The sequence below is a fragment of the Palaemon carinicauda genome, chromosome 22 (assembly GCF_036898095.1).
Source record: "Palaemon carinicauda isolate YSFRI2023 chromosome 22, ASM3689809v2, whole genome shotgun sequence".
Taxonomy (NCBI): Eukaryota; Metazoa; Arthropoda; class Malacostraca; order Decapoda; family Palaemonidae; genus Palaemon; species Palaemon carinicauda.
In genome coordinates this window covers 28,338,536-28,366,236 of record NC_090746.1, presented here as the reverse complement: position 1 = coordinate 28,366,236, position 27,701 = coordinate 28,338,536, and the positions used below count along the sequence as shown (strand labels likewise).

At 44.6% G+C, this 27,701-nt stretch overlaps 1 protein-coding gene across 2 annotated transcripts in view; it reads right to left on the bottom strand.

The window, feature by feature from the left end:
* The window catches only part of LOC137616384 (glyoxal reductase-like), a 418,857-nt gene that overhangs the window by 95,193 nt on the left and 295,963 nt on the right, over positions 1 to 27,701 (bottom strand). For both annotated transcript variants that reach the window (XM_068346082.1, XM_068346081.1), the window contains 2 exons: positions 15,647 to 15,765; positions 4,044 to 4,205 (listed from right to left, as the gene is read on the bottom strand). In XM_068346082.1, the coding sequence (XP_068202183.1) occupies positions 4,044 to 4,205; positions 15,647 to 15,765 (281 nt within the window). The remainder of the gene's footprint in view (positions 1 to 4,043; positions 4,206 to 15,646; positions 15,766 to 27,701) is intronic.

Sequence of the window (27,701 nt, the reverse complement as noted above, 5' to 3'; positions counted from 1 at the left end):
CAGAATGCTGACGCTCGAACACATAAGGACCCTTTTGCCCAAACAGGCATACACAGTCTCCATAGACATGACGGATGCGTACTGGCATGTTCCAATCAACCGTCAAGTTTCCCCCTACCTAGGATTCAAGCTACAGAAAAGACAATACGTCTTCAAAGCCATGCCCTTCGGTCTGAACATAGCCCCAAGGGTATTCACCAAGCTTGCAAATGCAGTCATTCATCAACTACGCCTAAAGGGAATTCAGGTAGTAGCCTACCTGGACAACTGGCTGGTGTGGGCAGCATCCAAAGAAGAGTGCATGCAAGCCTCCAAGGAAGTGATCCAGTTCCTGGAACACCTAGGATTCAAGATCAACTTGGAAAAGTCTCGACTATCTCCAGCTCAGAAGTTCCAGTGGCTGGGTGTCCACTGGAACTTACAGTCACACTGCCTCTCCATTCCATCAAAGAAGAGGAGAGAGATGGCAGGATCTGTCAAGAGACTCCTTCAATCCGCCAGGATATCAAGAAGGCAACAGGAGAGAGTGTTGGGGTCTCTCCAGTTCGCCTCAGTGACAGACCCAATATTGATAGCTCAATTAAAAGATGCATCAGGAGTTTGGAGAAAATACGCATCAAACGCTCGAAGAGATCTAAAGCCATGGTCAGAGGCCAAGTATCTAAAGAAGAAGGTACCTTTACAACCGCCTCCACCGTCAGTCACCATTCACACGGATGCCTCGAAGGAAGGGTGGGGAGGCCATTCTCACCATCGGAAAGTCCAAGGAACCTGGTCTTCCCTCTTCAAAACCTTCCACATCAACTTTCTGGAAGCCATGGCAGTTTTTCTTTCACTGAAAAAACTGGAACTTCGCTGCTCAATCCACATCCGACTGGTATTAGACAGCGAGGTTGTAATGAGATGCCTAAATCAACAGGGCTCGAGATCGCCTCAAATCAATCAAATAATATTGGCCATCCTCCGGCTAGCAGAGAAGAAGAGATGGCACTTGTCAGCAGTTCACCTTCAAGGGTTCCGCAATGTGACGGCGGACGCTCTATCTAGGTTCAACCCGATAGAGTCAGAATGGTCCCTAGACGCAAGCTCATTCTCCTTCATCTTACGCAAAGTCCCAGGACTGCAAGTAGACCTCTTCGCAACGAGCGACAACAAGAAGCTACACTGGTATGTAGCCCCGTACGAGGATCCTCTAGCGGAAGCAACGGATGCAATGTCCCTAGATTGGAACAGATGGTCCAAGATCTACCTGTTCCCTCCAACCAACCTTCTGCTGAAAGTCCTCAACAAACTGAGATCCTTTCACGGAACGGCAGCAACAGTGGCCCACAAGTGGCCCAACAGCGTCTGGTTCCCCCTGATAATGGAACTACGCCTGAAGCTGATCCCGTTGCCGGATCCAGTTCTGACTCAACAAGTGCAGAAATCGACTGTCTCAGCTTCATCACAGAAAACCCGGAACCTTCATCTCATGATTTTCTCACCTTAGCAGTCAAGAAAAGGTTTGGGATTTCCAAGGACAGTATTAACTTCTTAGAAGAATACAAGTCAAAGTCAAAACGAGAAGACATACAAGTCTTTCTGGAAAAAATGGGTCACCTTTGTCAAGGCAAAGAAACCAAAGGAGATTACTATGGATTTCTGTTTATCCTTCTTCATCCATCTCCATGAAAAAGGGTTAGCAGCCAATACGATTGCTACATGCAAATCTGCCCTAACCAGACCCGTGCTGTACGCCTTCCAGGTAGATTTCTCCAACGAAATCTTCAACAAGATTCCTAAAGCCTGTGCTAAACTTCGGCCCGCAGCCCCTCCAAAGCCCATTTCATGGTCCTTGGATAAGGTTCTTCACTTAGCATCAACCTTGAACAACGAAGATTGCTCTCTAAAAGACTTGACTCAAAAGGTGATATTCTTATTTGCACTAGCCTCAGGAGCCAGAGTTAGCAAAATAGTGGCCCTCTCGAGGGATGATGGCCACATTCAGTTCACAGACTGCGGAGAACTGAACCTTTTTCCGGACCCAACATTTCTCGCCAAGAACGAGCTGCCCACTAAGAGGTGGGGTCCCTGGAGAATCTGCCCTCTGAAGGAAGAAGCATCCCTATGCCCAGTGGAATGCCTAAAGGTCTATCTTCGTAGAACTTCAGACTTTAAGGGAGGTCAGCTTTTCAGGGGAGAAACATCAGGTTCGACATTATCCTTGAAACAACTAAGGGCGAAGATCACCTATTTCATTCGCAGAGCGAATCCAGACAATACACCCGCAGGTCATGATCCGAGAAAAGTTGCTTCGTCTCTAAATTTCTTTCAAACTATGTCGTTTGAAAGTCTTCACGCTTACACTGGATGGAAGTCATCCAGGGTCTTCTTCAAGCACTACGCGAAACAACTACAGGAGATCAAACATTTTGTGGTGGCAGCAGGTAGTGTACTAAAACCTGCTGCTTAATCTCTGCGAAGAACAGTGCACTATTTGGGACTTTTAGTGTAGGGTGTACTTGATAGACTCTTATGGTGTATCATGTGGAGTGATGTGTCTAGTGCATGACACTATAGACTGTTCTAATTACACGGGTGACATTAAGCATAATAGACTGACACATGTGCCATGCATATTCGTATGCAAGTGTTCCTTGTAACAACAGAATCCAAAGTGAAATACAGTATTCCATATTTCCCATAGAGTGGCTTGTGTTTCCTTTTCAGATGAAAGTTTATAAAATTTTTCTGTTATTACTAATTACAGTATGCTTTTACAGATATTTTCAGCGAAAAATTTGATTGATTGTAAATGTTACAACCATGATTTCTATATTCTATTGTAATAAACAATAGTAGGAATCTTTGCGTCTCATTTCGCCCCAAATATACTAAACCATTCAATAAAGGGTGTCAGAGCATCTTTTTATCCTCTTTAAATTTGGAAAAATATTCGGAACTAATGTTATTACTGTTCCAAGCAAACATTCTTCAGATAATTTGTTATGCTTTTAAGTTCAGTCACTAGTATTGACTGATTGTACTAACTTGTTTACCTCATTGAATTAAGGTTTCCTACACGAATGTAAACCTGTCTATCTGTCTCTATGAACAAACAGACTCGGGAGGTATCTGTAACCTATACAGATCAATTCCATTCAGAGTACAAACTATGCTTTATGTATATGGGGACACTAATATACAAACTTGTTTGCTAAATTGTTCCTTGAACTCACAATCCTCGGGTTTTTTCCTAGAGTCTTCCCAGACTCTTCCCTGTAGGGGGCAGGAAGCACTGACATAGTCCATGATCAGCTGAATGATGTATAACGGTAACATCAAGTGTCTCTAGGTCCAGACGACCAAGGAAAATTTATCTTGAGATGACTGGCACTATTGAAAATCCACAATACATTAATGCTCTGGTAAACTTCCATCAGGACGACATGGCCTGAGCCCAAAAAACAAATTTTGAGCGAAGCGAAAAATCTATTTTTGGGTGAGGTAGCCATGTCGTCCTGATGGACCCACCCTTTTTTTGACAAAGGATAATGAATCCCTCCCTAATATACTGTATCTGTAACACCTAAGTAATGCTACAAAGAATGACTAGATGGCGCCGCACAGAGGCGGGCTGGCGCCCAATTACAGTACAGTAGGAGTATTGCCTTAATAACGGCTCTCCTATAATTCTTGCGACTTTCCCCTCTTGAAGCGTAAACGGTATTAGGGGTGTAGATAGCTATACGACGTGTCAAGAATAAGTCCTCTGATATAATGCGATATCCCTTTTAGAAATATAAGGGATACTCGCTTCAGGAGTTAGAATTCTGGATACCTTTACTGTAAAATTCTCTGGGATATATCACTGTAGTCAAATATAACCAAGGAAGCTACTAAGAAGGAACTTCCATGAGGACGACATGGCTACCTCACCCAAAAATAGATTTTTCGCTTCGCTCAAAATCCGTTTATGCAAATTTGAACTTCAGTAAAACAAAAATTCTTGGTATTAGTATAAAACGAAATCACATGCAATTACAAAGTACAAAATTACTTACCTGGTTAATATGAGGTATGACAGTACAATGCTTGAGTAAATCTTCAAGGTGTCTGATGTTATAGTTGGAGACCCCAATTGCTCGAACTTTACCACTTTTGTACAAGCTTTCTAAAGCAGACCAGCTTTCATTTCGCCGTTTCTGGTTCTCAGGGTCCGTGGGCTGTATAATAAAATGAATAAAGTATACTGTATAAGATTGTAACTTACTTAATTTTACTGCATTCATTAGTAGTCAATCAATGGAATTAGTTTTGAAAATAGATAATTCAAAAGAAGTCTTTACACACTAATTCCTAATACAATACAACCTTGGTGTACAACCACTTTAGAATTTGGTACTTTACAGTAGGTATACTGTATGTCCTGTTTGATGAGAAAAAGTCTAGCTATATATCGTCTTGTTTGAAATACGACTAACTAGAACTTGTATGGGGCAAGATGAATCAATTATATCCTTGTTTACGCCATTCACACCTGAAAAAAAAAAACCTGCACCTCAGTCAGCCTATAGCTCTAATATAGTTCGGGACCCTCGCTAAAACTATGATTTTTCAGGTTTTGAAGGGTATTTTAAAATAAATTTTTAGTGAATTTGTTAATCTTGGGTTCTAAACCGGTTAGTGAGAAAACCCATGCAAGAGAAAAACTGGTTAGAATTACAAGAGAAGAAAAATAATCCTTAAGTGAGAGTGGAATGCCTGTCACTAATCTTGAGGTGTCATTCAGTATGTCGGGAATCACAATTTTGCCAATTGTGAAAAATATGATTCTATCAATTCAGCTATCGATGTAGAGGTAAAATCTATACCTAAATAAATATCAGAAATATCAGAACAAATTGAAAATTTTTTGTCTATTTGGATAAAAAAAAGTGAGCTGGCAATGGTGTTTCAGAGGCTATGATTTGTAAGAAGGCAAAAATGAGTGAAGATAGTACGGAGTGTTTAACGTCAGCCATGGATGGTTTGGTAATTTTAAGGAAAGGACTGATATACAGAGGTGTAATGGTGTTGCTTGGAATCACCAAACAATGTTGCACTCTTGAAACCTCCTGAGAAGACAAAACCAAATTTCAATGGACAAGTTTTTTTGTAAGACTCAAATGTGGTGAGCTTCAATATTTCTTTGGTATTTATGCTGTATTGGATTCCCTGTTCTAGCCTTTTACCAGAGAGTCCTTTGGATAACACAGTCTAACCTTTTACAGCAAAGTTCTTTGGATACTACAGAGCACATTAACCCCAAACACTACCAGTCTTCTGCTCACCAGCTCCTGACACATCAATAGCACTACAGGATGCATTTCATGACCAATGGGACAACCTAAACATTTATGCTTTTCTGCTGTTTTGCCTAACTAAAAATGTAGTAAATACAAAACCTATAACTCTGAATCTCAGAGCAACCGTGGTGGCTCTCAAATGGCCACAAGCCGAATGCTCCTTGTCAAGATACCAAGAGAACTACCCAAATGGCCCCACATGCAGAGGCACCATAACTTGGTATGTCTCTGTAACTTCACGGTTGGAGACTATCCAGCACCTCCTTGAGTGAAAGACTTTTTGAATGGCGCTGCACATAAGATGTCCAAATACCTTCAATGATCCTATGTAGCCGTCTGCCAGGCATAGTTGGCCATCTTCTATTGGTGTCATAGAAGAGGTGCTCCTCAGGTTGGAGCCTCTATCCAAATAATAGCTTTGCTGGGAGAAGCTTTGTTGGGAGAAGCTCCTCTCAGTTTCAGCAGTAAAAGGCTATACATCAACCATGATGAGCCAGGTCTTTAGACTGAAGGGCTCAGACTTTTTTTCATTGTGGGAATAGTTTATGCTCATAAGGAACTTCAAGCAATCTTGCCCACCAAGAGAGCTAAAATACCCTGCCTGGAATATCATGTAAGTTCTAGGTTCTTCAAAAAGGTCCTCTTATGAGCCTTAAAGGCAAGCATAAGACTGAGATCTGATACTGAAGATGGTTTTTTTGCTTGCCCTGGCCACGGCAAAGTGAGTTGGTGAACTCCACAGGACCTTTAATATTATCTGCTTCAACTTCGTGTCAGAGTATGTCAAAAGTCAGAATCTGGCCGTTGATGACCCCAGTTTTGAGTCCTTCTCCATCTTTTCACTGGAATGGGACAGATGATCTGCTTCTTTGGCCTGTGAGGGAGCTAAGACATTGCCTGAAATGAACTCACTCCTTTAAACTGCAGCTTCAAAACTTGTTTATAATAAGCTCAGGTGGATGGATATAAGAAGAAAATTTACAGAAACACCATCTTCTGGCTTTGAGAAACAATATGAAGAATGCCATCCTCCTCTAACGGAGGGCTTAGAAGAAACCATTCAAATGTACTGTATGCTCATGAAGTCAGAGGGATTAGTGTGACATTAGCCTTCAAGAAGATCCTATCAGTTGTGCAAGTGCTGAAGGCTGAAGTATGGAAATACCAGATAACCTTCACAGACCACTACCTGAGGTAAACTCACAAGTCTTTTGCCACGTTCTCACTGGGACCTGTAGTAGTTGCTCAGCAGGTTGTGTAGAGTGCAAGAAGTACTGTATTTAGTCTAACATAGCAATGGCTAACGTAGCAGTTGTGGCTTGAGTCTAGTAATGAGACGTAAGAATGGCTGTCCTTTTTTGCCTATTTTCTTTCCTCTCCCTTAGGGTGCAGTGGTGGCTCCATTATTCGCTGGAACGGACTTGATGCAGGTAAGCATCCATGCAGAGTAACTATTTTGTATCAATAGATATAGAGATATATCCGCCCATCCTCCTTACGAGGGAAAGGATGGACAGAAATGTAAACCCATCACTTTCCAAGCTTTATACTGTATCCTGAAAGGATATAGGTTCCTCCATAACTATCTGTCCTTGAACAGAAACCTAGCTTATCATTTGACCATTTCTTCTCAGGTTGGTAAGAGGTGGAGTCAACACTATTGCAACTCTTCAGGTCTGAATATCCAAGATTTTAAACCAGCCAGTTTGGTTATAGGAATTTCCTCCCACCTATGGATAAGTCTCCTATTAAAGGATGAGGGTTTGTATTTGTGTAGGGATAAATCACAAAATTTACAAGTACTGTACATTAATTCGTATTTTTCGTAACTACGATACAATTCTGAGTCTTTTAATTAACACTTCTTGCCTGATCCACACTGCAATTCCTTGGGTGGGTGGAAGTGCTCACCAACTGACTGGCTTTTGACCTAGGGTCTTTCCCGTACAATCACATGTATAAAGGATAAAACCCTGACAAGTGGTGGCCTGGTTGTAGCATCCTTGCCTAGTGAATGCCAGACAGATTCGAGTCCCACTCAAACTCGTTAGGTCCTTTGGTCACTGCAATCTCACCGTCCTTGGGAGCTAAGGATGGGGGGGAGCCTATAGGTCTATCTGCTGAGTCATCAGCAGCCATTGCCTGGCCCTCCTTGGTCCTAGCTTGGGTGGAGAGGGGGCTCGGGCACTGATCATTGTCCTGCTTGATAGGGCAATGTCACTGTTCCTTTCCTCTGCCATTCATGAGCAGCCTTTAAAGACCTTTAAAACCTCACTAAAATATGTGCAATAACATGCTTTAACAGCCTGAGCAATCTATGTGATTGTGTGATACTAGCAGTGTGACTAGTCTTGGTAAGAATTCTCAGAAACATAGGAATCTAAGAACCAACCACAGACATTACCAAATCCCACCTCGCCATGGGGTATAGGGACATAACAAGTATTTACTTCTATACTACGTTACACAAGGGAAATGGTTTTACCTGCAAACAGAGGCGGCCAGCTAGCTTCCCAAGAGAGGGGAAGATGAAAGAAAGAAAGAGCCAGTCATTCTTAAATATTCATCCCAGATTTAATCCCGGGTAACCTCTGCCCTCCACCATCTGCTACCTGTCTATCCAGAAGACTGAGGTGTTTAAACAACTTTTTCGGCAGCCACCACAGAGCCAATGGAAAATGTCTCCATGTTCCTGTGGGTCACATCTTGCAGGTAGTGAGTTTGGACACTGGATACATACTTATGCCCCTTATGTCATGAGCTCTAAGTAGTCTTGTTTGTGGGGAAGATTCAGGATTCAACGGTCGGTCTATGACCTTGTGAATCCAAGCGTTCTTGTGATCCTCTTCTTGACCTTCCCAGTGCTAACAAAGAGTGCTGACACTTGGGGGCAAGCTTCTGCGGTTCTTTTGAGGTCATACCTCAAACTCCTCACAGGACAAAGTAGCAGTTGATCGGGGATCATCATTTACATTATGAAGACTCCCAATTAGGGAGGGCTTGAATCTAGGATCCGCTACTCCCAGATTTTGAGTCTCGGTGATAAATTAGGGGACGAAGCCAAGCATTACCTCTCCCCATCCCCTTGAATGGGAGACGTCGTAAGAAAGACTATGGAGTTTGCTGACTCTCTTGGCCAAAGCCAACACGAGCAGGAAAACCGTCTTTAAGATCTGGTGAAGATCTCATGCCTGGCATAATGGTTCATGGGGAGCGCCCTACAGGAACTGAAGGATGCAAATCACATTCCATGGAGGTGGTCTAGCTTCCTATTGAGAACAGGTACTGTAAGCTCAAAACTCCGTATGAGGAGAAACAACTCCAACGAAGAGGAAATGATAACTTCTTTCAGCATAAAGGTGAGGCTCAAAGACGAGTGGAAGCCTTTCACCAACGAGACCAAGAGGAGCTTTTCCTCCCTAAGTTATACAAGAAACTGAGGGGAGAGATGCTCTTCTACAATACCAACAACAGAAGACAGTCCACATAGCCTGGTAAACTTCAGCTGAAGATTTTCGGAAGTATCCAGACATCCTCTTCGCAACTTGTTGTGAATAGCCTCTGTGAGAGGAGATACTGGATAGTCTCCAGGCATGACGCCGTAGGGATTCTATGGCTTGGTGGAAGATGTTCACGTGTGGTTGTCTGAGTAGGTCGTGTTGTGGAGGGAGTTCTCTCGTGATTTCCGTCAGTAGCTTAAGAGGGGCCGGGAACCATTCTGAATAATGCCATAGTGGAGCTATGAGGGACATTGCTAGGTTTGCAGATGATCTCACCTTTTTGAGCACCCTTCTCATCAGGAAGAACGTAGGAAAGGCCCAAATGTCGATGTTGTCCCACCGTTGCTGGAATGCATTTTGCCATAGGGCCTGGGGATCCAGGACTGATGAACAGTAGGGTGGGAGCCTGTTCTTCAGGGATATCGCAAACAGGTCCACTGTTGAGGAACCACACAAAGTCAGGACTTTGTTGGCGGCTAGATAATTCAAGGACCACTCGGAGCCCGCTATCTGAGTTGCTCTGCTCTAACTGTCCGCGAGCACATTCCATTTACTTGGAATGAAGCAAGCTGATAGGAACAGAGTTGTTATCTGCCCATCTTAGCATCTCCAATACTACATGGCATAGAGGCTGTGAAAAGGTACCGCTTTGTTTATTTACGTAAGCCACTACTGAATGAACCACCAGGAACTGATATGGAGCTAGGAAGGCTGTCCTCATCTCTAGGAGATTTATGAGCTGGTACCTTTCAGATTCTGACCAGAGCCTGGAGGCCGTGTGGTGCAGCATATGGGGCCCCCAACCTTTTTATTGAAGCATTTGAAAAGAGCATCAACTCCCGGGGAGGGAGGAGAAGGTCGACTCCTCGGCGGAGATTCTCATCTGCCATTCAGCATCTCAGATCTGTCTGCTGCTCAGGTCCCATAGGGACTAGAATATCCATAGAGTCCTGGTGCTAACCTCAACTGGATTTTAGCTGCCACTGAAGAGATCGGATTCCTAGGCAGCCATTGCAGACTAGACAAACCAGGGATGTAAGATGACCTAGGAGATGTAACCACTGCTGGGCTGGGAGCGCGTCTTATTGAAGGAGGGAACTTACCACCTTCATTGGCCTCTGGATTCAGTCGTCTGAAGGGAAGACTTTCTGTAGGCTGGCGTCGATGATCATGCCTAGGTATATAAGTCTCTGTGATGGAAGCAGGGATGACTTCTTGAGATTTACCACGATCCCCAAATTGTGACAAAATTTGAGGAGTCTGTTTTGGTGTTGAAGAAGGGTAGCCACCAAGTCTACTAGGATCAGCCAGTTGTCCAAGTATCTTAGGAGACAGATGCCAATCCTGTGGGTCCAGGTTGACACTAGGGTAAAAACTCTCATGAAAACCTGAGGTGCTGTTTGAAGACTGAAGCACAGCACCTTGAACTGGTATTGCCTGCTATCATGGATGATCCTTAGATACTTCCTTGATGACAGATGTACTGGGATATGGAAGTACTGTATGCGTCCTTGAGGTCCAGTGTGTACATGAAGTCCTGTGGTCTTACTGCTTGTCTGACCGTGTCTGCTGTCTCCATGCTGAACATAGTTTGTAGAACAAACTTGTTCAGGGATGAGAAGTCGATGATGGGTCTCCAGCCTCCATACGTCCTTTTCAAGAGAAAGAGTCAATTGAAGAAGCCTAGGAGCTGTCGAGACCTCCTGGAGAGTGCCCTTCTCCAATATGGTCTAGACTTTGGCCCAAAAGGGGGAGCTCCTTCACGGATCCCTTCGTGTAGGAGCTCGATGGAACTGGACTCAACGGACGGAGAGATTTCGTGAATGGGACGTGATACCCTAAATGCACCACAGAGACTGTCCAGGTATTGGCCCCGTACTGCACTTACCTCTGCCACCAGCGTTGCAGGAATCCCCCCTGGTGGATAAGTGGGAGCATTACCTGTACCCTACTTTATGGGAGCGGCCTCAAACACCACCTCTACCTCCTTTGCCTCCTTGGTTGAATTTGCTGCCCTTCTGTTCCCGGGTCAGAAAGGACTTCCTAAACAAACTCTGGGAAGAGCCTACATTCTTGTTGCTGGTCTGTGGCCTGGATGTTTGCAGCTTCCTCGGAAGAGGAGCTGGTCTGTAGGACCTGGACGTCATGGTCCTTTCAAGGAGAGAGTCTTGGATAGACTTTTGCAAATGATCAGCCACGCTATTGACGTCGTCTGCACTTAGGAGGGAGGTGCCCTCAAATGTCGAATTCTGAAATCTGGTCACCTCCCACTTTGGAACCTTGTGTTGGAACTTCTTGATTACTGAGTCCCATCGCCTAAGAATCAGGTTCACCCACAGGTTGATCACCTGGTGGGTGAGAAACTTTACAGTTTTGGTCCCTGATAAAAGGAACATTGCTATCGACTTCTTTATGCTCTACTGGGACCAATCCTCAGTTCTTATTAGATGACCTACTGACCCAAACCATAGATCCAGCTACGAAGTTGCCTGAATGACAAACTTCCCGACTTTCTCCATGTTCAGGATGTCTGCGGCTGAGAAGGTGACTGGGAGACTTGAAGTTCTGTTGCAAAAAACCCTTGTTGTCAGGGCTTCAATGGCTGGGTCTAGTGGTAGGGCAGCGAGTTTTTCGTTGAACACCCTGTAGTACCTCCTCAGTTGGATAAAAGGAGGCGGGAGAAGCTTCGAGGAGGAGCTGGCGCCGGCGTGAAAAGAGCTCAAAGGGCCAGTAATCTGCACAAGGGTCTTCGTCCTGGCCTCTTTGAACCCCCCAGGGCAAAGCTGCGCTGGCCTTGGGAGGTCTCTGAGTGCCGTAGAGATGGTCCAGTACTGTGTCCTTACCTTCTTATGTGGCTACGGAGAGGTCGTTCAGGTTGTTGATGGCCCTCATGCAGGCTAGCACCTGCCAAAAGGTGTGGTCAGACTCCTTCTACTCTGCTTCAGTGTATCTAGAACTTGCTGCCCTGGGAAGCTAGTCCTTGTTTCCCGAGTCTTGGTCGTCATCCACCCACAAGCTCTCACCCATAGGAGACCAGGGTGGGTCGTAGTTGTCATCATACCTCGAGATACTCTAGACTTTGTGGAAGCCTCTCTTGCTGCCACTGCTGTCATTGAAGATGAAGCCCCGTGAGACTTCTGGTTCTGAAGGGAAGACCTATCAGAGCTGTTCTTCGGAATAGTCTTCGTGTCCTTGTTCTCACTTGGAGGACAGAAATCTGATAGCATGCACGGTCTTGCATCCTCCCTGCGCCTGCTGGAATTGGGAACATCCTATGGGGGAGGAACTGGTGGGGCTGGTCCGATACCGGGGATGTAGCGTGCTGTACTAGGGAAACGACCTTGATGGGAGAGAGGCGATATTTAGATGTCAAACGAGATCTCCCTAGGGGATTCTTAACCCCGGCTTGTATGGGGGTGAAGGATGTCTCCCAGGTGGAGCTGGGTTCTTCTGCCTCCTCCTCTTCTTCGTAGTCATAACCGAAGTCGTCTCCAGCTGGGAGAAGTCCTGCTGAGTTGCATCTGCAGCACTCGTGGAGCCATGCATCTTGGACTTGATCGGCGAGACGATCATCCAAAGTCTGACGTTCCTTGGATGTCTCTGGAACAGCATACCTACTTCTCGGGTCGTACAGGAGAGAGGAAGTCCTTGAAGAGATCATTTTCTCCAACGAGATCTGAGGAGTACTGGTAGATGCTGCTGACAGCTGCTTACCATCGGGCGCAGTGCTGGATACCGTAGAGCTCATTGCTTTCACCAAAGAATTGAACAATGGAAAGTTGTTCTAGAAGAATGGAGTTGAGTACAGTAAAGCATCCCGCTGGTAAGGCTATGTGCCGGTGAATGCCTCCTGGGAGTCTGAGGTTTTCGGCACCTGAAAAGGAGAGAGAGGTCTCTTACCTGGCCAAAACGGGACTGGCATAGCCTCTTGCTCTGGCTTGTAAAAAGCGAGTCCGAGAACGTGAAGGTCTTGGTGAACGCTCCACTGGATCACACGCTTTACTCTTCAGGGAGGCTGTGGAAAGGCGCGGGGCTGGGCGACTGCTTTCTACTAGTTGATCACTTACTGCTGGGCTGGCGCATGGTACCTAGTGATCCCGCTCCGCTGGATGACTGAACACTGACAGGTGTTGGTGAGCAGCTGCTTCGTTGCGCGCTACTGGACCCTAGCGAGCTACTACCGAAGGTCTGGACGAGGGAGCGTTGTCACACATGGACTGAAGATCGCGCTCAAGATGCCTGGAACACGAGGAGTCACGAGATGCGTAGCGATGGGCTGGCGAGGAGTCACGTGTTAGCGCGCTCTCACAAGCAGGGGGTTGGTCTCGTTGTGGTAGGTGATGCCAAGTAGCTGGTTCACGCGTTGCCTTGGAGTGTGCTGGAATCCACTAGCGAGCAAGAGACTGCTCGCTAGCTGATGCGTGGTGGCGAGCTACGGCTGGTTCACACGCTGACACGCTCTTGGATCTGGAACGTGATCCCCCTGGGTCGCAAGGGTCGTCTTGAGCGATCCTCCTGTCTGCGCACTAGGGCGAGGGTGTAGAGCGCTGGGTGGTGAGGCGTGGTCTGCATTCTAACGAGGAAGGCACGATGGTTTGGATTCCCATTTGGAAACAGTGAGCACTCCTGGACTCAGGAACAGGATGGGGCGAGGATGGTGTGCATCGAACCCGCAAAGGGTGAGTAACCTTTGCAGGCAAGCCATGATCTGAGGGACTGGAGAAAGGTGGGAGTGAAGCCGACCGCCGTCTCAAAGTACCACGTTTAGGAGACCACTCTGGGGAGAACCTAACCTGCGAAAGGGAAGGGTGACCCCCCCCAGAGGAACAAGAACACGCCACAGACTTTGGCCTCCCCTCCAAAGGCTGAGAGTATTCAGAACAAGGGGAAGTGCTGTCACTGGCAGCAGGAGCTGCGGAAGATGAAGGTGGAGAACTAAGAATTTACAACACAGCGTTAGACATGGAAGCAGGCAACTCCTCCGGCACTAAGCCTACGGAGCCCTTTAGAGGAAGATCCACTCCCACATCCTAGGAGGGCAGTGTGCGCTTCCTCTTTACTCCCAACAGCAGGAACTCGACAAGACCTTCCGTTGCATGAACAACAAGTGACACCAAAGGAAGGCCAAATCTGCAATAAATCGTCAATTGAGAAAGACTCCCTTGCGAGGAAGGGTGGCGCCGCTTCGCTAGGGGAAGTGGCAGCGTCCTTTGAACCTAAGGGTTGTCCAGGAGTTAATAGGTCAATACTCCTACTCGATCGAACCCCAGCGGGGACCGAAGAAGAAGGATCTTCAGGAAGAGATTGAGGGATTGTAGAAAAAGTCAAAGGTTTCTTCGACTTTGAGGATGATCCAGACGGAGAAGAATCCCTTATCGACTTCTTCTTGCGCCGCAGTCCAAATCTCTCCCACTAGGAGGAAGACCACTTCTGACACTCTTAACAGGTGTCACCTTAGTACAAGATCGTCCTCTGCAGGCCAGACACAACGAATGGGGGTTGGTCATGACCCAGATCATTAAGGTGCTGAATTTGTGAATTTCAGGTCCTGCACACGTCCACATGACGACCAGAAAAAGTAACACTCACACCTGGAAAGAGAAAGCAAAAAAAGAATTTGTCATTATGGCAGTCAGTGTGGGAGGCATAGAGACGAACATCCACTCTAACCCAAGCCAAAAGCAAAAGGGACGAGACAACACCGAAGTGTGTGTGTGAGCAGGGTAGCTGGGGTAGTTACACCTCACTAAAAGTCTTAGGGTTAGTCTTCCAGCTTTGCCGAAAATACATTCCCTAAAAAAGAGCAAAAGTGTTTGTATTTAGTGTCAGAACAAACATGCTTTTCTCATTGTTATTTTCATTGATTTGGGCGCTTTTGGAAGGCAGGAACAAATAATTCTATTTTTTTAAAATTTTATATGGTTAAATTGAGTTGAGATACTGTACAAGCAAATTAACATGCGAGCTCGGTCCAGAAATAAATTATACTTGTATGTCGAGGTACAGTATTACTGTATTAGTGTAAGAAATAAGAGTTACAATCTATATAGAATTTCTGAATTTTCATAACTTTCTGACCTGCTAATAAGAAGTCACATACTGTACTTTTATGATAGAAAGTTCTTTAAACTGATAATATCAGATATGGCCAACTCTACCCACCATTTTATCATTTGTATATTTAAAGGATAATTTTCCCTCTCTAAACCAAGAAACAACACTCGTGGTGAGGGAGAGGAGTTCTTCGGCTGTGGAATAATGGATGGTAACCAGATGAATTTTTCTTTGCAAAATTACAAAAAAATTTCTAGCAGTTGGCATGTAGAGAAGCAAATTTCAGCTAATAATTGTTAGTAATGGTACCTATTTGATTAGCCACATATTGAAGAACCCACAGATGAGAAAGGTGGACCATATAAAATGATTTTTTCATGGTGGTATCACAAGATCTTCATTGATGCCCACCAGACATTAATCATTTGGAGGGGTCATCTAGTAAATGTTTTAACTGCTACCATCAAAATCTTCTAATGTAATCCCAATTTATTTTAATATTGCATAAAGATAGGCAGATACTCTATTCAAATTTCACTGGCAGAGTTAATTACTATTCATCTATTAATGCATGTTATACAACCATTTTGAATAAACAAATAGGTATACAAAATATTCTGATCTATTACAGCTGTGCTACAAATTACTTTTATACATAGACAATAAGTGCAACCATTTTTTTCTTAGCATAGAGTACTTCCATTTATAAAGAAGACCAGGAGGTAACTAGATGATTTAAAAAAGCTGTTCATAGGTCACACTTACTTTAAGCTTTTGAACTCCAGGCCAGTGAATGAGATACATGTCAAGATACTCCAGCTGCAACCTTTTCAGTGACATATTAAAAGCTTCAATGCAGGCCTCATAACCATGATCCCTGGGACCTGTATTAAGCAGTAGTGCAACCATTACTAAAATTGATAAATATAACAAATTTGGAAGTAATTTGTATTTTTCCTAAGGTTAAAAACCTGTAACTATTTAACGGATTTTGAGCGAAGCGAAAAATCTATTTTTGGGTGAGATGGCCATGTCGTCCTGATGGAAGTTCCTATAAGTAGCTTCCTAAGGGATATATGTACTACAGTGATATTCCCAGAGAATTTTACCTTTAGGTATCCAGAATTCTAACTCCTGGCGCGAATATCCTTAAATTTCTCTCAAGGATATCGCATAACATCAGAGGACGTATTCTTGACACGTCACATAGCAATCTGCACCCCTAATAGCATTAACACTTCGAGGGGGATGTGGCAGAATAGAAGGGGAGCCGTATCAAGGTTACCCTAGTTCTCATACTATTGAGTATCACAACAGCGCCATATCCAATTTGGCGAACATTCCTTGTAGCATTGAGCATGGTGCTACAGATACAGTACTTCGGGAGGGATACTGTGAAGGTCTTTTCTGTTTAGAAAAGAAGGGTAGGTCCATCAGGACGACATGGCCATCTCACCCAAAAATAGATTTTTTGCTTCGCTCAAAATCCGTTTTTTGGGCTCAAGCCATGTCGTCCTGATGGAAGCGTACCAGAGCATTAATGTATCTGCGGATTTTCATCACTGCCTTAACCTTGGGACAACATTTCTATGGTCATGTGGACCAATTGAGACAAATGACGTTACCGTTATCCGTCATCATCACTAATCATAAGCAATGTTAGTGCTTCCTGCCCCCTACAGGGAAGAGTCATTCTAGACAGTAGAAAAGGGGCCTCAAGGTTAGCATATATGGTATGAACAAACATAAGTATACACTGAATATACAAACAGTCTCATAGTTTATATATATTGCCGAATCAATATCAGTGTCTCTTATATCTATTGTTTGCGAGCATACAACTATATGAAGAATACTTACTTTAGTAAGTCAAAGAACTCTGGCATTTTACACATGCAATTGCCGGGCGAATTAGGACGCAATACATTCTAATAGACATTTATTCCTAATAAATGACTAAATGAATTAACCAGTAAAACGAATGTGTCATGATAACGGAATTATACTCGTAACGTATACAGAAATTATATTTCTTTCATGAAAGGGAAAGAAAGGATGAGTGCCACTCTCGAATTGAAGAAAATTTTTATAATAACATCTCTTCGAAAGTTCTGTACCGGTTACATTTTATCAACACTCTGTACTACGTACACACGGCACTAGTGTTTTCTGTATAATTCCACACCTGGGATCTTGAACAGAGATAGTGTCACCATGGTAACACTCATAAAAAGGAGGTCACACCAAAAGTGATGACCCCTTCTCCCTTTAATTGACAGTCCCAGTCAATTAGCTGTTCATCGCAGACTTAGACGGCAGGTTTAAAAATTCTATCCGCCGCCACCACATAATGCTTCAGTCCATGGACCTGCCTAGCATAGTGTTTGTAGAACACTCTGGATGATTCCCATCCAGAATATGAGCGAGGACATTCGAGGTCCCGATTAACTAACTGTCTATGACAGTAATTAGTGGGCAAGTTTTAATATGCTACCTACTGCCACTACATAGTGCTTTAATTCATGGACCTGTTTCGCATAGTGTTTATAAAACACTCTGGATGATTTCCATCCGGTGAATGAATGAAGACACTCAAAGTCCCTATACTGAAAGAAGTTCAGTGATGAAGCAATTTTTCTTGAATCATGACCTGCGGGAGTACTGTCAGGATCTGCTCTACGAATAAATTAAGTAAGCTTCACCATCAGTTGTTTTGGGGATAAGTTTGATCCAGAGGTTTCTCCTTTAAAGAGCTGTCCTCCCCTGAAGTCGGAAGTTCTACGAAGATAGACCTTTAGACACTCTATAGGACATAGAGAGACATCTTCCTTCAGAAGGCAGATTCTCCAGGGACCCCACCTCTTAGTGGGTAGCTTGTTCTTAGCGAGAAAGGTTGGATCAGGAAAGAGGCTCAGTTCTCCCGCTTCTGTGAACTGAATGTGGCCCTCGTCTCTAGATAGGGCCACTATTTCACTAACTCTAGCCCCTGAGGCTATAGCAAGCAGAAACATAACTTTTTGAGTTAGATCCTTAAGGGAATAATCTTCATTGTTCATAGATGAGGCATAACGTAGGACCTTATCCAAAGACCATGAAATGGGCTTTGGTGGTGGTGCAGGCCTAAGCCTTGCACATGCCTTCGGAATTTGATTAAAGATTTCATTCGATGGATCTACTTGAAAGGCATATAGAAGAGGTCTAGTCAAGGCTGATTTGCACGTAGTTATCGTGTTGGCCGCCAGGCCTTGATTATGAAGGTGGACAAAGAAGGACAGACAGAAGTTCATCGAAATTTCTTTCAGTCCTTTGGCTTTAACAAAAGCAACCCACTTTTTCCAAGAAGACTCATATTGTCTTCTCGTTGACTTAGTTTTAAATTCTTTAAGAATTCTATATTGCCTTCTGAGATCCCAAATCTTTTCCTTACTGCTAGGGCAAGGAAATCATGAAATGAAAGGGTTCGGGTTTTCCGTGATAAATCAAAGGCAATCAGCTTCTGAACCCTCTGATATAGTCCTGGGTTCAGAACTAGGGCCAGCCTCAGCTTCAGTTCCTTCACTAAAGAGGACAGATTGCTCTTAGGCTACTTGGGAGCCAATAGAGCTACTCCCCCTTGGAAGGATCTCAGCATGTTGAGGACCTTCAGCAGGCGATTGGATGGGATGAATCAGGATATCTGAGTCCATCCCTTCTATATCAGAGACATGATGTCTGTTAATTCCACTAGAGGGTCCTCGTATGGGGCTACATCTCAAGGTAGTTTCTTGAAGACGCTCGTGATGAAGAGGTCGATTTGCAGTTCTGGGACTTGATCCCATCTGGGAGGGAATAGGTCTGTGTCCGTAGACCGTTCTAACTCTATCGGCTTGAGACGAAATAGAGCATCGACTGTCACATTGTGGATCGGTTGTAAATGAACTGCTAACAGGTGCCATCCCTTTAGGTAAGGGATGGTTAACGTCACCTACACCGTATGAGACAGTTTCTAGCATTGTCGATTGCGACGTCTCATTATCGCTTCGGTGTCCCAGATCAGTCGAAGGAAGTCTGATCTGCGTGGAGTGAGCTTCCCCGTTCATGACAGGACCAACATGGTCTAGGGACTTTCCTACTTTAACCTTTGTTAGAGAAGCGATTAAAGAAGGACCTACATTGGTCTTTTTAGATCTCTTCAAGCGTTTGATGCGTATCTTCTCCAGACTCTTGACGCATCTTTCAGCTGTGCTCTTAGCACTGGGTTTGTCACTATTGCGAACTGGAGAAAGCTCAGGACTTCTTGTTAATGTCTTGGAAATCTGACTGATTACCCGTGTCTCTTGACCAACCTTACAATCTCCTTCTATATTCCTCTGGAAAAGGAGAGTTGGTGTGACTACAGACTTCAATGATTTTACAGCCATTGAAACCTTTGAGCTGGAGGGAATTGAGACTTCTTGAGGCTTGTCTTGCATCCGCGATGTTCCAGGAACCGGTTCATCTCCTTGGATGTTCATAGACCAGCTACTTCGGGTGCTGCCCGCCCCAACTTCTCGTCCAGTTACATTGTTGCCTGAACCCTTTCTAGACTTGGTTATTGCATGACTAAGTCTGCCAATCCTATGAAGAAATTTAGGACTGTGTTTAGTCCGACGCATATCTTTCCTAGGATATACGTTACCTTCTGTGACTTGAATCCTAGATAGGAGGGGATGGGGTGATTAGTTGGAAGTTGCCAAGGGACATTTTTCAGGTCTGACAAGACTACAAACACCCCTTTTTGACACAGGGTCCAAATGTTCAAAAGGATTAACATTCTGAACTAGCTGTTTTATTTGAACTTGTTGAGTGGCTACAAGTCCAGAATGAATCTGAGATTTCTTGAGTCCTTCTCGTGAACACCAAACAGCCTTCCCTGGAATACGATGGACTATTGTTTCCTTACCACCTAAATGCTCTAGAGCCCTTAGGTATACTCCTCCAGGAGGGTTTTGGATTGTAGGTGGAGTTAAGGAAATGATGGTTTTGACAATTCTACTTCCCATCGTAGTCCCTTCTTGATTAGGCCTTGGACCCAAGGATCGAAGGTCCAACAATCCTGAAGGAACCTCCCTCCTACCAGAAGCATCTCTATGCTTCAAATGATCAGTAGGATTAAATTTTTGACCACCTGCCTGTGGCATCGCAGCCGTTGCAGCCATGGGATGTTGTTGAACAGCCCGAAGTATATTTCCGGACTTTCCCGTCTTCCTTTTAGGTTGGGGATCCACAATCATGGAAGACTTTCTCTTTGAAAGGATGCCCCACTTTTGGAGAAGACCTACGTTCTCCATGGTGGCATTCTTAATTACTTCCCTAACTACCTTATCTGGGAAGAGGTCTTTACCCCAGATGTTGGAAGATATCAGCTTCCTTGTCTCATGTTTCAGTGTTGCGGCCACGAACACAAACTCCCTATATGCTCTCCTAGCCTTCATAAAGGCATAAAGGTCTTTCACTAAGGTAGCCATATGCATTTTGGCTAAGACCATGAGCATGTCTGGGGTACTTTGATGGGATGAACAAAGCTCTAAGTAGTTTTGTAGAGATAGGGAGGCTGCAAGTCTCTCCTTTGTCTCTTGTTCATTATACAAGAGAAACTCTGATAGTTTAGGGAGAACTTCGTTAAACTGTCTACTGGCGACATCCGCATCAAATCTTCTTACTGAAAAAGTTAAATGGACTTCCCTCCAGTCCTTCTCCTGTCTGGGAAAGGCTGGTGACAGAGGCTTGCACTCCTCGAGTGCAGGGCATGGCCTACCTGCCTCCACTGCCTAGGCAACCGATTTAAATGCTTTCTCCATAAAGGGGAATGAAATTGAAGCAGGAGCAAGAAAGGAAGGGTGCCTGTTACCCAGTGTAGATACCTTCAACACCGAGTAACCCGCCTTTTCCAGGATACTTGACGGGATAGCCTGTGCATTATCATGGTCGAGAATCATGACTTCCTTCGATTCCGTTCCTTTCCTTGACTTTGATTCATCCTTCAGTCGAACAAAACAATTAGGAAAAGCGTCAAAGCTTGGCCAAAAATGGATTTTGTCCAAAGGAACCGCACCCATCTTCTCCGAGATGTAGAGTTTGCCATTTAAAATCGGCATCAGCTCCGCAAACCTCCAGGGATTGGTTTTGGATCCATGGGTCGTTTGTATGACCCTTGGGAAGCAACAAGTGGAGCTTTACTAGGCTCTATCTTGCATTTTACTTCCTGCTTTTTGTGTTGTTTGCGAAAGCTCTCTAATAGATTAATCACTTGGGCCCATAATTGGTCCGTTCCCTCTAATAGAGGGGTAGAAGATAAGGATGTCGACATCAATGGCTCTAGAGCCGGCATAGGCGGAAACAATTCCGACACAACATTTTTCCTTTTTTCCCCTGTGCACTTCCTGCCCTCCTTCCCAAAGGCTATCTGGCCCTCGGGAGATGTAATTGGTGCCTGGGGCACCACTATTTCCTTACTTGCCTTTGGAAATAGAAGCTTACGCATTCTATCATTAGGTAGGTAAGGTCCCGGAGAGATTTTCTGGAAACCTCTCACCCAGTTGCATAATTTGTCCCAAGCTGTATCCCTAGTCTCTGTAGACTTGGGATTCTCGATACCTTCAGACATTAAGGTCCGACATACATTATAAACCTGCGGGTTCCAATAATGTAGTGATTCGGAAATAATATTGCAGGGGGCATGAAACCTGCAAGTATTATGACCATAAAAACCCTTACTCTTTATCTTGCAGAAGACTGCAGCACAAGTCATCTGGTGTTCCTCCGGTAAAGAAAGAAGAACAAAATGAGTATATAATTGATTATGTCACTGACAATCAATATGTAAAAGTCATTTTTTAACAAAGTAGCTTAGGACAGTAAGCTATAAAGGGATAGTAGGAGACACATACTTGTGTATCCCATGTAAGCAACTGCTGTTACCTCCCCTCAGTGTTAGCTATAGGGAGATTCCTCTACCGAGGTAACTCCAACTAAAAGGGTTCTAACCCCTAGGGGTAGAAAAGTGATTAAATCACTGTCCCTTGTTGTTTCTAACACTGTGGGGTAAGGATGACTGATTCCTCAATCAGAATATTGAAGAAATACTATTCTTTCAATATAGGAGCGGTACCAGCAGAAGCTCTCCAAGGGTACCCAAGATATGTTAGAAATAACTACTGTATAATCATACTACAGTTTTCTATTTACAGCATATGCTATGTTGCAAATTACTGGCTACTGTATAATTATATGTAAGTAGTTCAGCCATCGTGCTACCTTTGTGGCAAGCAAGTGATGGCACAGTCCAGCTGGCATGACGCCAACTGGACTAAGAAAAATAAAAGACATATATTTGTGTATCCCACCCAACCTATTTGCTGTGACCTCCCTTACAAAATTAAATCATAGAGTTTCCTGATCAGGGAGACTCAAGAAAAGGGTTCTACCCTTTAAGGGTTAGGAGTGTAACACTTCAGCCCTTTAAATATTTAATATTGTAAGGTAATCTAAAAAACTGATTTTTAATCAGAATATTGAAGAAGTTATATTCTTTCAATATAGGATTGGGCTCAGCAAATACCTGGGTAGGGATACCCAAGATACATTGGAAATAACTACTAGTATAATATATACTGTACAGTAGTTTTCTATGTGCAGTATATCCTATACTGCAAATATACTGACTACCTGTATAAACATATACTGTAGATCAGCCGGCATGTCGCCGGCATAGCTAGTTCTTGCCGGCACATCCAGCATGATAGCTAAAAGAGAGAGAGATAGCATGGAGTGAAGGCTACCTATTACTGTGTATGTACTTTACAGTAATTAAGGCTGTAAAGTTAAATTTTACTGCCTTTCTCCAGAAATAAGGTTCAAATGGAAGGGGAGAATGTAACATTCAGGCTTCCATCCAGCCACAGTACTATTGCTGGCAAGGTCCCGCCGACACACTGCCGGCAGTCTAGCCTCCGGCAGTACTAGTACAGTCGGCATGCTGCCGGCCGAGTCAGCACCTATCTGTGCCGGTCTGGCCGGCGGTACTCCGGCAATAGAACTTGTGGCTAGCAGTTCAAGGGAGAACTGAAGAACCTTGGAGACAGAAGGGACTTCCCATTCCCAGCCATCATGGATGCCGGCAGCCGGCAGCCGCCGACAGCCATCATGGCTGCCGGCAATTGGCATGGCTACCAGCAGTATGCATCGCCGCCGGCAGCCGTCATAGTCGCCGACAGAAAAAAGACACATAGTCGCCGGCAACCAACTTGACCGCCGGCAGTTGTCATGGCTGCATGAAGCTGTCATAGCCGCCGGCAGCTGGACAACGGCAGTGGGGAGGGAGTCTGGCTGGCACTGGCATTGGTAAGGTTGCAAGATACCGGTCTCATAAAAGAACAGAGTGGGAGGAAAAAGGGTCCTATACGAGGTGTGGTAGGGGCTGGTATTTTGCCAGACCTAAACACCTAAAAGAAACTGTTTCAGTATCAGCACCATCCCAGACAGAAGGAGAATCATCTATTCTCCAGCCTAGGGTGTGCCAATAGAGTTAAGGGGATGGCGGCAGTGCCACCTCCTCTCAACAAGGGAGAAACAGAGTTCCAGTGCCCCGCCATCCTAGGCCTAAGAAGATACTACACTTCAGCCTAGGGTCAGTGAGCATAGGACTAGTCTACTAGGCCACAGGGAGAAGATGGTGGCATCCTTCAACCACTTCAGGTGTAGCCTAGGGAGGACTAGCCTCCTATGCCGGCAGCCTAGCCGGCAGGGGAATGACTATTCCCCCTGCCGGCCGGCTGCCGACACAAGACTAAATACTCTGAGTTCCTGACCGAATCCCAAAACTAGCCATCTGCAGCTAAGGGACGAGATAGAAAAACCCTAGGTTAGTCATGCCTGAATTAAAAATTCAAGGCCGACCCATTAGGGTTGTAGCCAAAGGCTACACTCAGAGGGAAGAGGGATTACCCTTAATCTCTAATAGAGACGAGTATCGGTTATATAATAATTCCAGGAGATATCTATCTCCAATGATTTGATAACCAATACACGAGGGTAACCGGGGAATGTTGAAAGTATATGTTGCCTAGGTTAGGTTACCTAGACAAGGCGAGATCTCGGTTACCTAAATCACCGAAACTCTGACATATACGATCGACGCAGGAAAAGGAAAATTTTATGCATATAAATATCTTTACAAATATAAAAATGCCTAAATAGCTTCATAAATAAATTATTAATGCTATTTTGAAAACCGGGAATGTTGTTCTACTAACTAAATAACACACCCAACGAACGACAGCGCCCATGGCGCCTCCGGTAACAGGCCTAGCTCCTAATCACAATAAATTACTCTAATTTCACTGTGAGACAGGAACTAAAAACACAAATTGTAAAGATTCAATACTCAACTTCTCAGAAGCGAAAGAAGCTGGAGAATGCATAATAAATATCCTTGAAAATCGATCGAAAATGTCAGATCAATAGGGACCACTGAGCAAAATCGCTACAAAATAAGGAATGTTCGCCATATTGGATATGGCGCTGTTGTGATACTCAATAGTATGAGAACTAGGGTAACCTTGATACGGCTCCCCTTCTATTCTGCCACATCCCCCTCGAAGCGTTAACGCTATTAGGGGTGCAGATTGCTATGTGGCGTGTCAAGAATACGTCCTCTGATATTATGCGATATCCTTGAGAGAAATTTAAGGATATTCGCGCTAGGAGTTAGAATTCTGGATACCTAAAGGTAAAATTCTCTGGGAATATCACTGTAGTACATACTGTATATCCCTTAGGAAGCTACTTATAGGAACTTCCATCAGGACGACATGGCTTGAGCCCAAAAATATGGATTATACTTTCGGTGAAGCTACAAGACTAGCCATACGACTTTAAAGTGAGGTATAACTTCGCGCCCGCTACTTAGCAGGGGGTTAAGGGGGATAGCCCACTACCCCACTCACTCACATACTAGTGTTGTCTCATCACTTTTGGATTGTAGTCAGAACTTATTGGGGAACAGGTGATGGCGGGCCTATTTGTATAAATAGCTAGAGGTTTGTATCGTCAGGAAAAATACAAATTACTTACAAATTTGTTATCTGTTCCGACACTTAATACAAACCCTTCCGTTATTTACAGAGAATGACTCACCCCTAAGGAGGGTGGGAGTCCGAACTAACCTGCTAGGCTTTTGACTCAGGGGGTTTTACCTGTACAACGCACAGTCAGTAGCCTGAGCAATTTGTGTGCTTGTGATACTAGCCATGTGACTGGTCTAGGTGAGAGCTCTCAGAAACATAGTTTTCTTTAGAATCAACCATAGAGGTTACCCAATCCCACCTCGTCAGGAGGTATGGGGACGAAAAAAGTATTATTTGTATACTAGGTTACACAAGGGAAATGGATTTACCTGGAGATAGGTGAGGCCAGCTTGCAGAGGAATGTAGGTGCTGTTCCCCTAGATTGGAGAAGATGAAGGAAAGAAAGAGCCAGTCATTCCTAACATTCATCTCAGACTAATCCCGGGTAACCTTTGCTTTGAACCATCTGCTAATTGTCCACCAAGGAGCCTGAGGTATTTAAAACACTTGTTGTGCAGCCACCACAGGACCATTGGAGGATGTCTTCATGTTCCTGTGATTCATGTCTTGCAGGTAGTAGGCGGTGAAGGTCGTTTGACACTTCCACACGCCTGGTTGTAGTACCTGCATAACAGAGTAGTTCTTTTTTAATGCTAGGGACGTACCAATGACCCTAATGTCGTGGGCTCTGGGTCGTCGAGTAGGAGGAGGATCAGAATTCAGTACAAATCCAAGCAACGATCATATTCTTTGTGATCCTCCTCTTGACCTTCCCTGTGCTAACGAAGAGTACTGACACTTTGGGGCAAGCTGTTGCGGTTCTTTCGAGGTAATACCTCAAACTCCTCACTAGGCAAAGTAACAGTTGATCTGGATTGTCAGTTACAGAATGAAGACTTACAATCCAGTAGGGCCTGAATCTAGGATATGTACTCCCGGATTTTGAGTCATGGCTAAAAACTCAGGGACGAAGCTGAGTATTACCTTCCCCCATCCCCTTGAATGAGCTATGTCATAGAAAAGACCACGTAGTTCACCTTCCCTTTTGGCCGTAGCCCAAGCAAGTAGGAACATTATCCTCAAGGTGAGGTGGTGATCTATTGCCTGGCATAATGGTTCATAGGGAGCCCCTTTCAGGGCTCGTAGTACTCAAACGACATTCTATGGAGAAAGTCCAACTTCTGACTACAGGCAGGTAATCTTGTCACTCTGTATGAGGAAAGATAACTCCAATGAAGAGGAGATACTAACTCTCTTCAGTCTAAAGTCAAGACTTAAGGTTGAGCGGTAGCCTTTCACTGCCGAGACCAAGAGAAGCTTTTCCTCTCGAAGGTAAACATAGAACTCCTCTTTTGTTGGAGTAGTGGCACTGAAGGGAGAGATAGCCCTTCCACGACACAGACCACAGAAGACAGCCCACTTACCCTGGCAAACTGAAGTCGAAGATCTTCGCAGGTATCCAGACATCCTCTTCGCAACTTGATGCAAAAAGCCTCTCTGAGAGATTAGGTGCTGGATAGTCTCCAGATGTGAAGTTGCAGCGAAGCTATGGCTTTGTGAAAGATGTTTACATGTGGGTGTTTGAGTAGATCATGTCGCGGAGGGAGTTCTCTCGGCATCTCCGTTAGGAGGTGCAGAAGGTCCAGAAACTATTCTATATGATGCCATAGTGGAGCTATGAGGTTCATTGAGAGGTTCTTGGATGCTCTGGTCTTGTTGAGAACCCTTCTCATCAGTCAGAATAGGGGAAAGGCATAGACATCAATGTTGTTCCACCGTTGTTGGAATGCATCTTGCCAGAGAGCCTGGGGGTCTGGGACTGGGGAGCACTATAAGGGAGCCTGAAGTTCAGGGACATTCCAAAGTCAGGACTTTGTTGGCTACTAGATGATTCAAAGACCACTTGGAGCCCACTATCTGAGTCGCTCTGCTCAGATTGTCCGCAAGCACATTCCGTTTGCCTGGAATGAAGCGGGCTGATAGGGATACCAAGTTGTCCTCTGACCATCTTAGCATCTCCACTGCTAGATGGCATAGGGGCTGCAAAAACGGATTTTGAGCAAAACGAAAAATCTATTTTTGGGTGAGGTACCCATGTCGTCCTGATGGAAGTTCCTTCAAAGGTAGCTTCCTAGGTATATTTGACTACAGTGATATATCCCAGAGAATTTACCAAAGGTATCCAGAATTCTAACGCCTGGACCGAATATCCCTTAAAATTTTAAAAGGAATATCGCGTAATATCAGAGGACGTATTCTTGACACGTCTCATGGCTATCTACAACCCCAATAGCGCTTTCACTTCGAGGGGAAAGAGAGGCCAGAATAAGGAGAGTCGTTAAAGAGGCGACACTCCTACTGTACTGTAAATAGTGTGCCAAATCGCCACCGCGAGGCGCCACCGAGCCATTCTTTGTAGCTTTGTAGGTGTTGCAGATACAGTACCATAGGGAGGGATTCATTATCCTTTTGTCCAAAAGAGGGTGGGTCCATTAGGACGACATGGCTACCTCACCCAAAAATAGATTTCTGGGCTCCACCTATGCCGCTCCGTGAAATGCTCCTTTTGCATCATTTCTAAGGTATATAACTGCTATGAATTACCAGAGAAAAAAGTTGCATAGGAATATGCCAGAGTTGAACCCAGCTCGCTCACCTATAAGGTGTCGGTATAATACTGGGGCGTGATAAATCACAACCAGAGGTCTCGCGCCATTTAGATATCTCCTCCTCAA